We start from the raw sequence: 13,849 nt of genomic DNA, 5'->3' as shown, positions 1-13,849 counted from the left end.
ACACAGGTTGCACCAATGTTATTTCCACCCCTGGGAAAAACACTGCCAAGTGTCATTCAAAGTTGCCCGAATCCACTATCTGTGGAATAGGGGAGATAAATAAATGGAAATGCAGGTCTTTGAACCAAAATCTTTTGACACACATATCTTATGTGGCTTAATTCTCAAGAAAGGAGCAGCTTGTTATGTAAATGAGGTGTCAAGTGCTCTGGATGTGACCAAGCACTTAAAGGGGTGGTCCCATGAACAAAGTACACTTTAATCCATAGATCTTGGAATAAAAACAAGTTTCACAATATGATGTGTTTAAAAAAAAAAATAATGTTCCTGTGCTGAGATAATCATATCAATGTGCTCTTGCTGTGCACTGTGTAATAACTGTGTCTTACCATGCACGGACATGGTCTGATTATACCACAGCTGCAAGCGGCAGGAGCGGGCGTGTGGCTAGGCAGAGCCAGGGGAGCTCTGGCCGGTAGTGTCTCTGGTAACCAGGGACACTACCGGCCGGAGCTCACCTGGCTCTGCCTAGCCACATGCTTGCTCCTGCCCCTTGCCTCCTGGGGTTTATCTATTTATATTATCTAGCGTAGCCTGACACTATCAAGCTCCAGCTTCTCTGGACACCACAGTAATCAACCTATATCTAGAAATAGGTAAGCAACAACTCCTAGTAAGACTATTACCTAATGTGTCATTTACAGTTGCCCTTATACTGTCAGCGCACGGAGCATTAAGGACAAGTACTTTTTAGGGTTCTACTATGCTATGTTATTGTTTTAACTTTGACAGCACTGCTTTTTTTGCACTGAGACTCAGCACAGTTGTAAGCGCAGGTTCCTTTTCTTGATATTTATTCAACTGAAATATAACTTATTATACTCGCCTGCAGGGTGGTCCGATCCGAGCGGTGTCGCTCTTCTTGGTCCGGTGCCTCCCATCTTCTTACGATGCGGTCCTCCTGCTTGCTTCATGTGGATGACGCATCCCTGCATCACCTGCACAGTCTCCTCGGCATCGTGCTCCTGCGCAGGCGTACTTCTCTGCCCTTTTGAGGGCAGGGCAAAGTACTACAGATCGCAGGTGCCGGGAAAGGCCTAAGATTGCCTTTAAATTTAAACTCACTGCCATGCGATAAGTCACTGGTGGAGCTGACTGGCATTTGCTTTCTCCATACTGAAGATACACGAATATTTGGCCAAAGGGATACGCTGGGCTCTATTGCCTTTAAAACGATGGACACTCAATTCATTGTGAACGCCGGCTGTAGGGGATGGAGTGATCCAAGCTATGAATTCCAGTTTTCTTCTCTTAGTATGGAACGGAATAACAGACTTCATAATGAGCATGTATAAACAGCCTCACGCACGCATCCATAACGTGGGCATAAATATACAACAAACACAGTATAGAGGGACATCAGATAGATATGAGATGCATTGATGTGAGATATGAGATAGATACATAGATGAGATAAATAGGAATTCAATAGACAGATGCATAGATGTGAGCTATGAGAAATACATAGATATATTAGACACATAGATACATGAGATACTGGGATAATCTACACCAATAGAATAGATGTGACTCAGGAAGCAGTGAGAGCAGCCAGGGATGGAGCCCACAGCCTGGCACAAGGTATTGCCCACATTAGCACTAGTAATGGCAGCAGCACCGTGTGAAGCACACACCGCATTCTCCGAGTATGAGAGCTAGGCCTGGTAAGATTTCTCTTACTACATAACTACACATCGCTTCACCGCGGTCATTACCTGCTCTAGTTCACACTATGCCATGCATGCGTCTCTTACAAGGGGGCAGCCATGTTGGTGACGTCATAGGATATGCGCGCTGGCGCTACGTCACGTTACCGGAAGCTCTCCGCTTCCTCCACCACATCATCTCGTGAAGTCCCACAATGTCAGCCCGGTAACGCAGGCAGCGCGGCCACCCTGCCGTGCACACCCTGAGGCGCTTACACCTTCTGCTGTATAATACGCCTAACAGCTATTACATAGAAGGTAGCGGAAGTGACGTCAGTGAAGTCGCCGAGGCCGCCATATTGGTAACGGCACGTCGCGACGTTCCGCAATCCAGCGCTGGAGGTTGCGGGGTGACGCACACGTCTACGTGCTGCTAGTAGGAGGGAGGAAAAACAGCGCGAAACCTCGGAGCGAGGGCGACATCCTGCTGCCGAGACCCGTGACGCCTAATCCGCCTGCATCCTCCTTCTGATGGCCGACACCAAGGTGGGTACGATGGCGGCCGGAGCCTCCCACCTAGTGAGCCCCGGGAGCGGCGTGTATGGGCGGGCTGTCCGGCCGGCGAGTGTTGGGGCGGGGGGCTCAGCCGGGACAACTTGTGTGAGCTGCGGTGCCAGGGAGAACGCGGTGGCGACAATGGCCGTTATCCACGGGGAGCGCACCTCACTGCCGGGACTTCTGGTCCTCCCTCCACAGCAGTCTATTGTCCCCTGTTATCAGCCTAGCTCGCGTTCAGTAAGAGCCTGACTGGAAGTGCAGACGCCTGCGCGCTCCTTCCGTCATTACTACCACATTAGACGGAGCAGTGGATTCTCCCATCATCCTGAACACCGGCGGCAGGTAACGCCGCATCCCTGGCCGCTGATTGGCCGAGAGGAGTCAGCTGACCAACTCCACAACGGTTTATTGCCTCCTGACCCGAACCCTTCACCTGCAGACCCGTTACTAAGCTGCTGATTAACCCCATGTATGCAGGCAGCAGAGACGAGGGGGTGAGAGGCCACGAGCCGTTTTAAAAAGGGGGAAAACCGTATTTACTTTGCACAACTGTTCAGCACATTCAACTCTCCTCCGCCCACCACTGCCACCTCCAACTCCCCTCATCTCTGCTGAGGACTTTGCCACCTACTTCAAAAACAAGATTGCCCAAACAAGGCAAACCTTTACAGTTCCACCACCCCAACCGCTCCACATGCCAGACCTCTGCCCTTCCCTAATAACCTCCCTCTCCAACATCACTGAAGGAGAACTTACTAATCTCCTTTCCAAATCACGCCTCACCACCTGTGCACTTGACCCCATCCCTTCCCACCTGCTCCCCAACCTCACTAACATGATCATTCCAGCCCTAACCCATCTCTTCAACCTATCCCTAACTTCTGGTACCTTCCCCTCTGCCTTCAAACATGCCACCATAACACCCATCCTCAAAAAATCAAACCTTGATCCAACTGCTATGCCCAGCTATCGCCCCATAACACTGCTCCCGTTTGCTTCCAAACTCCTCGAACAGCATGTCCATGCTCAACTCTCCTCCCACCTCTCATCTAACTCCCTCCTTGACATCCTGCAATCTGGCTTCCGCCCCCACCACTCCACTGAAACTGCCCTGACCAAAATTACTTATGACTTACTCACAGCCAAAGCTAACAAACAGTTCTCCATCCTCCTCCTTCTTGACCTGTCCTCTGCCTTTGACACAGTTGACCACTTCCTACTGCTACAGATTCTTTCTTCCCTTGGCATCAAAGAACTTGCCCTGTCCTGGATTTCCTCATACCTTTCTGACCGCACATTCAGCGTTTCCCACACTACCTCCTCATCCCGCCCCCCCTCTGTTGAAGTCCCCCAAGGCTCTGTCCTGGGGCCCCTTCTTTTTTCCATCTATACTTTTGGCCTAGGACAACTCAAAGTCCCATGGCTTCCAGTACCACCTGTATGCAGATGACTCTCAGATTTTCCTCTCTGACCCAGATGTCACCTATCTGCTGTCCAGAATCCCGGAGTGTCTATCAGCCATATCCTCCCTTTTTCACCTCTCGCTTCCTAAAACTCAATGTAGACAAAACTGAACTCATTACCTTTCCTCCATCTCTCGTATCTTCCCTACCCGATCTATCTATTATGTTAATCGGCATCACGCTCTCCAGCACGTGAAATCCGCTGCCTCGGAGTAACTCTCGACTCTGCCCTGTCCTTTAAACCACACGTCCAATCTCTTGCCACCTCCTGTCGCCTCCAACTCAAAAACATTTCCAGAATCCGTCCCTTCCTCAATCTACTAAAACTCTTGTACATGCCCTTATCATCTCCCGCGTTGACTACTGCAACACTCCTCTGTGGCCTCCCTGCTAACTCTCTGCACCACTCCAGTCGGTCCTCAGTGCTGCTGCCCGACTAACCCACCTCTCTGCTCGCTACTCCCCTGTCTCCCCCCTCTGCAAATTCCTCCTTTGGCTCACAATTCCCCAACGAATCCAGTTCAACCTACTAACACTGGCCTACAAAGCCATCCACAACCTTTCCCCTCCCTATATCTCTGAACTAATCTCCAAATATCTTCCCTCACGTAATCTTTGATCCTCCCAAGACCTCCTACTCTCATCCACACTTATTCGTTCCTCACACAACTGCCTCCAAGGTTTCTCCCGAATAGCCCCCATCCTCTGGAATGCCATGCCTCAACACGTCCGATTATCCACCATCCTCGGATCCTTCAAATGGAACCTGAAAACCCATCTTTTCAGGAAAGCTTACAGCCTGCAATGACCATTCTGCTGCCTCACCTCTGCCTGAGCTGCCGCCTCATCACCACCAGAGCTGCTGCACCCCCGACCTTCTGTCTCTTCCCCACTATTCCGTAGAATGTAAGTCCGCAAGGACAGGGTCCCCTCCCCTCTGTACCATTCTGTCATTGTAAATTTGTTAACGATATCTATAACTTAGTATGTAACCCCTTCTCATGTACAGCACCATGGAATTAATGGCGCTAAATAAATAATAATAAATAGTCCCTGCAGTGTTATCTTGCCACATGTGCACAGAACCGTTGCAGTCGATCACTGACCTGTGTGGACTTGCGCTTTGCCCACATGCACCACCGCTGGGCTCAGTGATTGGCTGCAGTGGCCATGTACGACATGATGTCACTGAAGACAAGTCACCAAGACGAAGATGTATTTTGAGTTCATTTTCTCATAAGGTTTTGGCACAAAAACACAGCAAAACCTGATATCTGCATAGATAGATATTTTTTTTTTTTTCACCACCCGTTACTTTCAGTGGCTGGAAAAACGCTGAACGTGACATGCTCTATTCTACAAAAACCAAGCAAAGCACAATATACTGGGGACAAAAAACCAAGCCGTGTGCATGAGATTGCTGAAATCTCAGACATTACTGGTACTGTAAAGCCCAGAAGACAATTTGCACAAAAAGCAGGTAAAATGCCACTTGTGGACATTTACCCTTAGACCTCTCTCAATATGGGCATAGTGGGACCATTTATTTCAGCTAGAAGCTATCTGTGCGCATAGATACTTTCTACTGATGATTGTTTCTTTTTATGAAAGCGAGAATTCTATCCCATGCAGGAAATATAATACAAACATAAAATGCCAGATTGGTGCCCATTAACTATCCCCCTCCCCCCTTTAACCCCTTCACCCCCAAGGGTGGTTTGCACGTTCATGACCAGGCCAATTTTTACAATTCTGACCACTGTACCTTTATGACGTCATAACTCTGGAACGCTTCCATGGATCCCGGTGATTCTGACGTTGTTTTCTCGTGACATATTGTACTTCATGTTAGTGGTAAAATTTCATTCAAATAACTTGCGTTTATTTGTGAGAAAAACGGAAATTTGGCAAAAATTTTGAAAATTTCGCAATTTTCCAACTTTGAATTTTTATGCCCTTAAATCACAGAGATACGGCACACAATAAACTTGATAACTAACATTTCCCACATGTTTACTTTACATCAGCACAATTTTGGAACCAAAAATTTTTTGTTAGGAAGTTATAAGGGTTAAAAGTTGACCAGCGATTTCTCATTTTTACAACACCATTTTATTTTTAGGACCACATCACATTTGAAGCCACTTTGAGGGGTCTATATGATAGAAAATACCCAAAAGTGACACCATTCTAAAAACTGCACCCCCTTAAGGTGCTCAAAACCACATTCAAGAAGTTTATTAACCCTTTACAGGAATTTTTTTGAATATTTAAAAAAAAATTAACATCTAACTTTTCATAAAAAAAATACTTCAGGTTCAATTTTTTTATTTTACCAAGGGTAACAGGAGAAATTGGACTGCAAAAGTTATTGTGCAATTTGTCCTGAGTACGCTGATACCTGATATGTGGGGGGGAACGCAGAGCTCAGAATGGAAGGAGCGCCGTTTGACTTTTTCAATGCAAAATTGGCTGGAATTCAGATTGGACGCCATGTCACGTTTTGGAGAGTCCCTGATGTACCTAAACAGTGGAAACCCCCTACAAGTGATCCCATTTTGGAAACTAGACCCCCCCAAGGAACTTATCTAGATATGTGGTGAGAACTTTGAACCCACAAGGGCTTTTTCAGAAGTTTATAACGTACAGCGGTACAATTAAAAAATTATATTTTTTCCACAAAAATGATCTTTTCACCCTCAATTCTTATTTTTCCAAGGGTAACAGGACCCTAAAAGTTATTGTGCAATTTGTCCTGAATACGCTGATACCCCACATGTGGGGGTAAACCACTATTTGGGCGCATGGCAGAGCTCGGACGGGAAGCAGCGCCATTTGACGTTTTTGGCTGGAATTGAGATCGGACACCATGTCGCGTTTGGAAAACTCCTGATGTACCAAAACAGTGGAAACCCCCCACAAATGACTGCATTTTGGAAACTAGACCCCCTAAGGAACTTATCTAGATGTGTGGTGAGCACTTTGAACCCCCCAGTGCTTCACAGAAGTTTATAACGCCCGGGCGTGAAAATAAAAAATTCGTATTTTTTCCACAAACATGATCTTTTAGTCACCTTTTTTTTTATTTTCCCAAGGGTACCAGGAGAAACTGGACCCCAAAAGTTGTTGTCCAATTTGTCCTGAGTATGCTGATACCCAATATGTGGGAGAAAACTACTGTATGGGCACACGTCGGGGCTCGGAAGGGAAGTAGTGACGTTTTGGAATGCAGACTTTGATGGAATGGTCTGTGGGTGTCATGTTGCCTCTGGAGAGCCCCTAATGTTGTGAGTTCATTCTCCCCTTCATCACTGAGGCCCGAGGAACTCCCTCTTCTGGTTAGGAGAGGTAGTGAGTCTGATTATCAGACACCTGAGATTAATGATGATGACTGGCTGAGTGGAGTCACAGACTGGATATAAGGCTGCCTACGCCCATTCTCCCTGCGGGTGATTTCTCTGTGGTATCCTTGGAGTCCAGTCTGAATTCCTGCTCTGCTAAAGCTAAGTTTTCTTCCTTGCTTTTTGCATTTGTCTTGCTTTGTTTCTTCTGGATTTCAGCCATTCCCTGCTGGGGTGAGCTGAACTCCTTAGCTCTGTCTCCTGAAAAACACCAGAGTGCTGATTTAGTTTTGAAGCTTAGTTGCTTCAGGGTCTTTTTCCATTTCAGCTTGCTGGCCTATGTTTTTGATAGGGTTTTTTGCCGATTGCAGACAGCAGCTTTCCTTTCCTTTCCTGTTTAGATTAGATTGGGCCCCAACGTTTGCTCAGCCATCTATCTGTGTCAGTGTTTTTTCATCTTGCTTCACCGTCATTATATGTTGGGGGCTGCCTTTTACTTTGGGGTCTGCTCTGGGGCAGTTTAGATTTCCCTTTCTATCTTTAGGCTATATAGTTCTCCGGCTGTGTCCGAGGGGTCTAGGGCACCGTAGGTACCCCCCACGGCTACTGCTAGTTGTGTTGATAGGTTCAGGGGTCTGCAATCGGATAGTTGCCAGCTCCTCTGGTTTTCTGGACGTAGCTTCTATTTTTGTGTCTGCCTCCTACGGTCACTCAATCATAACACCCTAATGTACCGAAACAGTGGAAACCCCCCACAAATGACCCCATTTTGAAAATTAGACCCCCTAAGGAACTTACCTAGATGTGAGGTGAGCACTTTGAACCCCCAAGGGCTTCACAGAAGTTTATAATGCCAGGGCATGTTAAATAAAAAAATCGTATTTTTTCCACAAACATGATCAATTAGTCCCCAATTTTTTTTATTTTCCCAAGGGTAACAGGAGAAATTGAACCCCAAAAGTTGTTGTCCAATTTGTCCTGAGTACGCTGACACCCCATATTTGGGATAAAACTACTGTATGGACACACGTCAGGGCTCGGAAGGGAAGTAGTGACGTTTTGGAATGCAGACTTTGATGGAATGGTCTGCGGGTGTCATGTTGCCTTTGGAGAGCCCCTAATGTACCTAAACTATTGAAACTCCCCATAAGTGACCCCATTTTGGACACTAGACCCCCCCACGGAACTTATCTAGATGTGGTGAGCACTTTGAACCCCCAAGTGCTTCACAGAAGTTTATAACACTCGGACGTGAAAATAAAATCATTTTTTTCCACAAAAATGATATTTTTGCCCCCAATTTATTTTCCTAAGGGTAACAGGAGAAATTGGACCCCAAAAATTGTTTTGCAATTTGTCCTGAGTAGGCTGATACCCTACATGTGAGGGTAAAACACTGTTTGGGCGCATGGCAGAGCTTGGAAGGGAAGGAGCACCATTTGACTTTTTCAACTCAGAATTGGCTGGAATTGAGATCAGACGCCATGATGCATTTGGAGAGCCCCTGATGTGCCCAAACGGTGGAAACCCCCAATTCTAACACCAACCCGAACCCCAACACACCCCTAACCCTAATCTCAGCCCTAGCCCTAACCCTAATGGAAAAATGGAAATAAATACATTTTTTTTATTTTATTTTTCCCTAACTAAGGGGGTGATAACGGGGGGTTTGATTTACTATTTATGGCGGTTTTTATGTTTGGCAGCTGTCGCACGCTAAAAGACGCTTTTTATTGTAAAAATAGTTTTTGCATCACCACATATTGAGAGCTATAATTTTTCCGTATTTTGACACACAGAGTCATGTGAGGTCTTATTTTTTGCGGGACGAGTTGACGTTTTTATTGGTACCATTTTCCGGCACGTGACATTTTATCGCTGTTTATTCCGATTTTTGGGACGCAGAATGAACAAAAACCAGCGTTTCATGAATTTCTTTTGGGGGGGTGCGTTTACACCGTTCTGCGTGCGGTAAAATTGATAAAGCGGTTTTATTCTTCGGGTCAGTACGGTTACAGCGATACCTCATTTAGGTCGTTTTTTTGTTTTGTCGGTTTTATGCAATGAAAACTATTTTATATAAAAAAATAATTATTTTTGCATCGCTTTATTCTGTGAGCTATAACTTTTTTTATTTTTCCGCTGATGATGCTGTGTGGCGGCTCGTTTTTTGCGGGACAAGATGACGTTTTCAGCGGTACCATGGATATTTACCGTATTTTTCGGACTATAAGACGCACTGGACCATAAGATGCACCCCAATTTTCAGAAGGAAAATAGGGAAAAAATAATGTGTCAAATGGGGGTCCGTCTTACAGTCCAAATTCAGCTTACCTGGGAAGGGATCCGGCACAGGTGGAGAAGTAGTCACAGGGGTCATTCAGTGGTCCAGGCTCGTGCGGTGGCGGCTCTGTGCTGGGGCAAGTTGGTTGTGCTGGGGCAGCTGTGCTGGGGTAGGGGCAGCTGCGCTGGGGCAGGTAGGCTCTGCGGTGGTGGCAGCGGGCGGCTCTGTGCTGGGGCAGGTTGGTTGTGCTGGGGCAGCTGTGCTGGGGTAGGGGCAGCTGGGCTGGGGCAGGTGGGCTCTGCGGTGGTGGCAGCGGGCGGCCCTCTGCGGTGCGGTGGTGGCAGCGGGCAGTGCTCCGGTGCAGGGGCGGCGGCTCCGCCGGCATTTCTTCGCACCCCGGAGGCCCCCGCACATCATCCCTTGCTGGCCGCCGCCATGTTGCGGTGGCCTCCGGGAGCATGGACGCCGGAAAGATGGACGCCGGTCCGGGGACGGAGCATGCGCGGCTTCAGATCTCGTCCCGAGATCTCGGGAGACGAGATCTCGAATCGCGTCCCCCGAGATCTCGGGACGAGATCTGAAGCCGCGCATGCGCCGTCCCCGGACCGGCGGCCATCTTTCCGGCGTCCATGCTCCCGGAGGCCACCGCAACATGGCGGCCAGCAAGGGATGTGCGGGGGCCTCCGGGGTGCGAAGAAATGCCGGCGGAGCCGCCGCCCGCTGCCACCACCGCACCGCAGAGGGCCGCCCGCTGCCACCACCGCACCGCAGAGCCCCGCCCGCTGCCACCAGCTAGGTTAGTTTCTTGTATTGCGACCATAAGACGCACCCCCCACTTTCCCCCAAAATTTTTGGGGAAAAAAGTGCGTCTTATGGTTGGAAAAATACGGTATTTGCGTCTTTTTGATCGCGCGTTATTACACTTTTCGTTTGGCGGTATGATAATAAATCATTATTTTTTGCTTCGTTTTTTTATTTTTTAAGGGGTTAACTAATGGGACAGTTTTATGGGGCGGGTCGTTACGGACACGGCGATACCTAATATGTGTACATTTATTTATTTATTTTCAAAAAAAATGGATTTATTGGGGGAATTTTTTTTTTTTTTCTAATTTGGTAATTTTTTTTTTTTTATTTTTTTTTTATTATTTTAACACTTTTTTTTATTTTTTTTTTAACTTTATTAAATAGTCCCAGGTGGAACATCACTGTCCTGTGACAGATCGCTGATCTGTCACATCACAGATCACTGTGACAGATCAGCAATCTGTCACAGGCAGTGCAGAAGGCTTCCTCATGCCTGCGCTTTGCAGGCACTGAGGAAGCCAGCTTCCTGCAGGCCCCCGAAGGCCCCTGTCGCCATCTTGGATTCGGGGGCCTGGAGGAAAGGAGCCCCCCGCAGCAGCGCTGCATATTGCGCTGCCGTGGGGGGCTCAGGCAAGCACGGAGGGAGCCCCCTCCCTGCCGATGCTTCCCTTTAACCCCCGGTACACCGCGATCATGTTTGATCGCGGTGTGCAAGGGGTTAACGTGACGGGGCAGTCCGTGACCGCCCCTGACACATTGTGCCGGGTGTCAGTTGTGATAATCAGCTGACACCCGGCCGCGATCACTTCATTGTAAGGCACACAACTCTTGTTCTATTAACTGAGCTATGTTAGGGTGTGTTTTTTGTGGTTTATATTGGTTCCAATTTCAGGTAACCTTTTCATCACTTAGTTTTAACCCCTTTCTGACATCCGACGTACTATCCCGTCCATGGGCATAGGGGCCCGGGTCCCATGGACGGGATAGTACGTCGGATGTCAGAAAGGGGTTAAAACTAAGTGATGAAAAGGTTACCTGAAATTGGAACCAATATAAACCACAAAAAACACACCCTAACATAGCTCAGTTAATAGAACAAGAGTTGTGTGCCTTACAATGAAGTGATACAAAAAAAAGCACAGTTTAAATCTGCTATCAACATTGTCGTGTTTGTCATAAAATGTGATTATATTTTCTAGCTAGGCAGGGCAACATAGCTGAAAATCCTACAAGAGATATCGGCCTCCCAAGGCTTCTGAATGGCAGATCCACCATCATGTGCAGTCTTGTCGTTCAGAGTTTGCTATACAACTAACTCTTGGGAAAGATCTGGGGCCGAATGGGGTTTTTCAAACTTGACAGAAGCAGGCTGGTCATTGACACTTGCTGCCATATGGAAATGCCCTTTAATAAAGGTACTTCTGTCTGATAAGGACATCACATTCATATCAAATTTCCTTAAATGGAGTATTCTCTATTTTTCAAAGATGGTGACTTGAAGGAATTTGTAATGTTGAAAATGGTATCTGATCTGCAGGCAGGATGTTATAGAGCAGGAGAAGCTGATCAGCTTGATAAACACGTTTTTTCTTTTTAGTCAAAAGTCTTCGTAAACCTTGTATTTATTGTAATTCCTGGTGTTTGTATTGAGATGCGTCCGGCAGGGGGTCTTATTTTGATATGACGTCTTTCCTGTATGACTGCACTTGCATAGATAGCTGTCAATCACTGAGTAGGACCGCCTACCGGACTCATGAATGCAAACACCAGGGATTTCAATAGAGTAAAAGTTGAACTGAATCTTTCCAACAAACCTATGTATAATTCTGCCTGGCTGCGTCTATATTCCAAGCTGCTTACACATCGGACTGTATGTTCGACTTGACAGGTTCCCTTTTATGACAGAGTTTTGTCATTTCAGGACCCCAAAGAAGAGCATGAAACTTCTGTTGACAACACAGAAGAAGTCAATCACGATCCTCACTTCGAACCAATTGTCTCATTGCCAGAGCAAGAGATTAAGACACTTGAAGAAGATGAAGAAGAGCTATTTAAAATGTACGTAGATATTTAATTGTAAACTCGTCCCAAATCATGGGTGATGGTGCCTCTGGTAAGCTTCAGTACCAAATGTGAAACAAAATTCAAGCCTTTTTGTAGTATTTTCACCTAACTTTATCTGCTGCAACCATTGCTTTGTTTATATTTCCCAAAAAGAAAGGTATCTTCATTTCTCTTTCCCCCATGACTGCATCACGGAGACATGGGGATCCGCCCCACGGGGACAAGAAACCTACAGATAAAAAGGCAGTACCTCTCTCCCGCATCAGTTTGTTTCCTGTCCCCATAGGGAACCTACGGACTCGCCAGCCGTCGTTGGATGCCGGGGCCGACCAGTCCGGAGGATGACAGCGGGGGTTCCCTGTCCTGGCTGGGGTGGTGACCCGAGGTGCCACCGCTGGAGGTCAGCGGGCCTCCAGGGTGTATGGGGGGAGAGGCGGCAGAATCACTACTGAAGCCCGCCTCTCCCAGGAGTCTCCAGGGAAAACGCTCCAGGGACAGCGGCGCAGCAGGCGCAGGGAGTCTCCAGTGGAGTCGGGCCGCCGTAATGCGCAGGCCTAGTGACGTCGCCGCAATGCATCTCTGGGACCGGCATTTCAGAGCGTATGCGTTGGGAGGAGGGGGCGGTGCCGAATGATGTCAGACGCCGGGTGCGCGCAAAGCGTCTCTGGGAGCCCGGAGTGCCGAGAAGAGGATGCAGTGGCAGCATGCACCTGGAGGCAAAAAAAAAAGCGCTTTCCCCCCCCACAGCAGTGACCGGGAGGGGAGCGGAGATATATATATATATATATATATATATATATATATATATATATATATATATATATATATATATAAAAAAAAATCACCAGCCACAAGATTGCTGCATCTCCGGGAAGCATGAGTGAGCCTCCAGGGGAGCAACCGCAGCTGGACATGTCCTCCAACACTGCACCAAGGGCAACCGCTGCAGTCACCAGAACAGCAGCAGCCGCTCTGGGTCCTGGCACAGCAAGGAGTCCAGTGGGGCAGTGGCCCCAAAAGACAAGGCTTCGGCAGACCCGGTGGTCCCTCCAGATCCGGTATCCTTCGGCCTGGTGGGTAAGTGGACTATGTGAATGTACAAGCGGTAACTAGGGCCTGCCCTCTTTTAGGGGAAGAAGTGCACGCAGAAGGCCAACCACAAGATTTGCCCACTTTGTAGAGAGGAGCTTCCAACGGGGTGGGGGAAAAGGCTCTGCCAAGTATGCATTGATCACACGATTTGTAAAGAATCTCCAAGGTTCGCCTCTGACCTTAGGGCCCTAATTAAACACCAAGTAGAAAACACTGTTAAATCCCTCCATGGAGGAAGCAAAAAGCATAGGAAAAGCTAAGACCAGGGACCCTGAGTCAGACCTCAGCGATAGGGAGAGTGAACCTTCAACATCAAACTCGGACAGTTCAGCATCTGACTCCTCGTCCTCTGAAGAGCGGGGTCGCAGCTGGTTCACTATTGAGGAAACGGATAATTTAGTAAAAGCAATTAGAACAACTATGGGGCTGGTAGATGCCAGACCCAAAAGAACTATCCAGGATAACATGTTCAGCGGGTTGGAACAAAAAGAGACCATTCCCTATGAACGAGAAAATTCAAGCACTAATTCAGAG

The 13,849-nt window shown here is 47.6% G+C and overlaps 2 protein-coding genes across 4 annotated transcripts in view; one reads left to right on the top strand and one right to left on the bottom strand.

Moving 5' to 3' along the window:
• TRMT2A (tRNA methyltransferase 2 homolog A) overlaps positions 1 to 2,552 on the bottom strand; it is a 54,733-nt gene extending 52,181 nt beyond the window's left edge. Inside the window, exon 1 of one of the 3 annotated variants that reach the window (XM_073559045.1) lies at positions 2,429 to 2,552. The gene's annotated coding sequence lies outside the window, so the exon portion shown is untranslated. Of the gene's footprint in view, positions 1 to 886; positions 1,508 to 1,775; positions 1,914 to 2,428 lie in introns of those variants that run through there. The other 2 variants (XM_073559043.1, XM_073559044.1) reach the window with 2 other exon arrangements.
• Positions 2,112 to 13,849, top strand: part of RANBP1 (RAN binding protein 1) — a 49,478-nt gene continuing 37,740 nt past the window's right edge. The window contains exons 1-2 of the mRNA XM_073559046.1: positions 2,112 to 2,252; positions 12,081 to 12,217. Coding sequence (XP_073415147.1) covers positions 2,238 to 2,252; positions 12,081 to 12,217 — 152 coding nt within the window. The 5' untranslated portion in view covers positions 2,112 to 2,237. The remainder of the gene's footprint in view (positions 2,253 to 12,080; positions 12,218 to 13,849) is intronic.

This window comes from Dendrobates tinctorius, unplaced genomic scaffold (assembly GCF_039654945.1).
Source record: "Dendrobates tinctorius isolate UK_male_01 unplaced genomic scaffold, ASM3965494v1 ptg000265l, whole genome shotgun sequence".
NCBI lineage: Eukaryota > Metazoa > Chordata > Amphibia > Anura > Dendrobatidae > Dendrobates > Dendrobates tinctorius.
The sequence above is the reverse complement of the archived record's forward strand: the minus strand, read 5'-3'. Positions and strand labels throughout refer to the sequence as shown.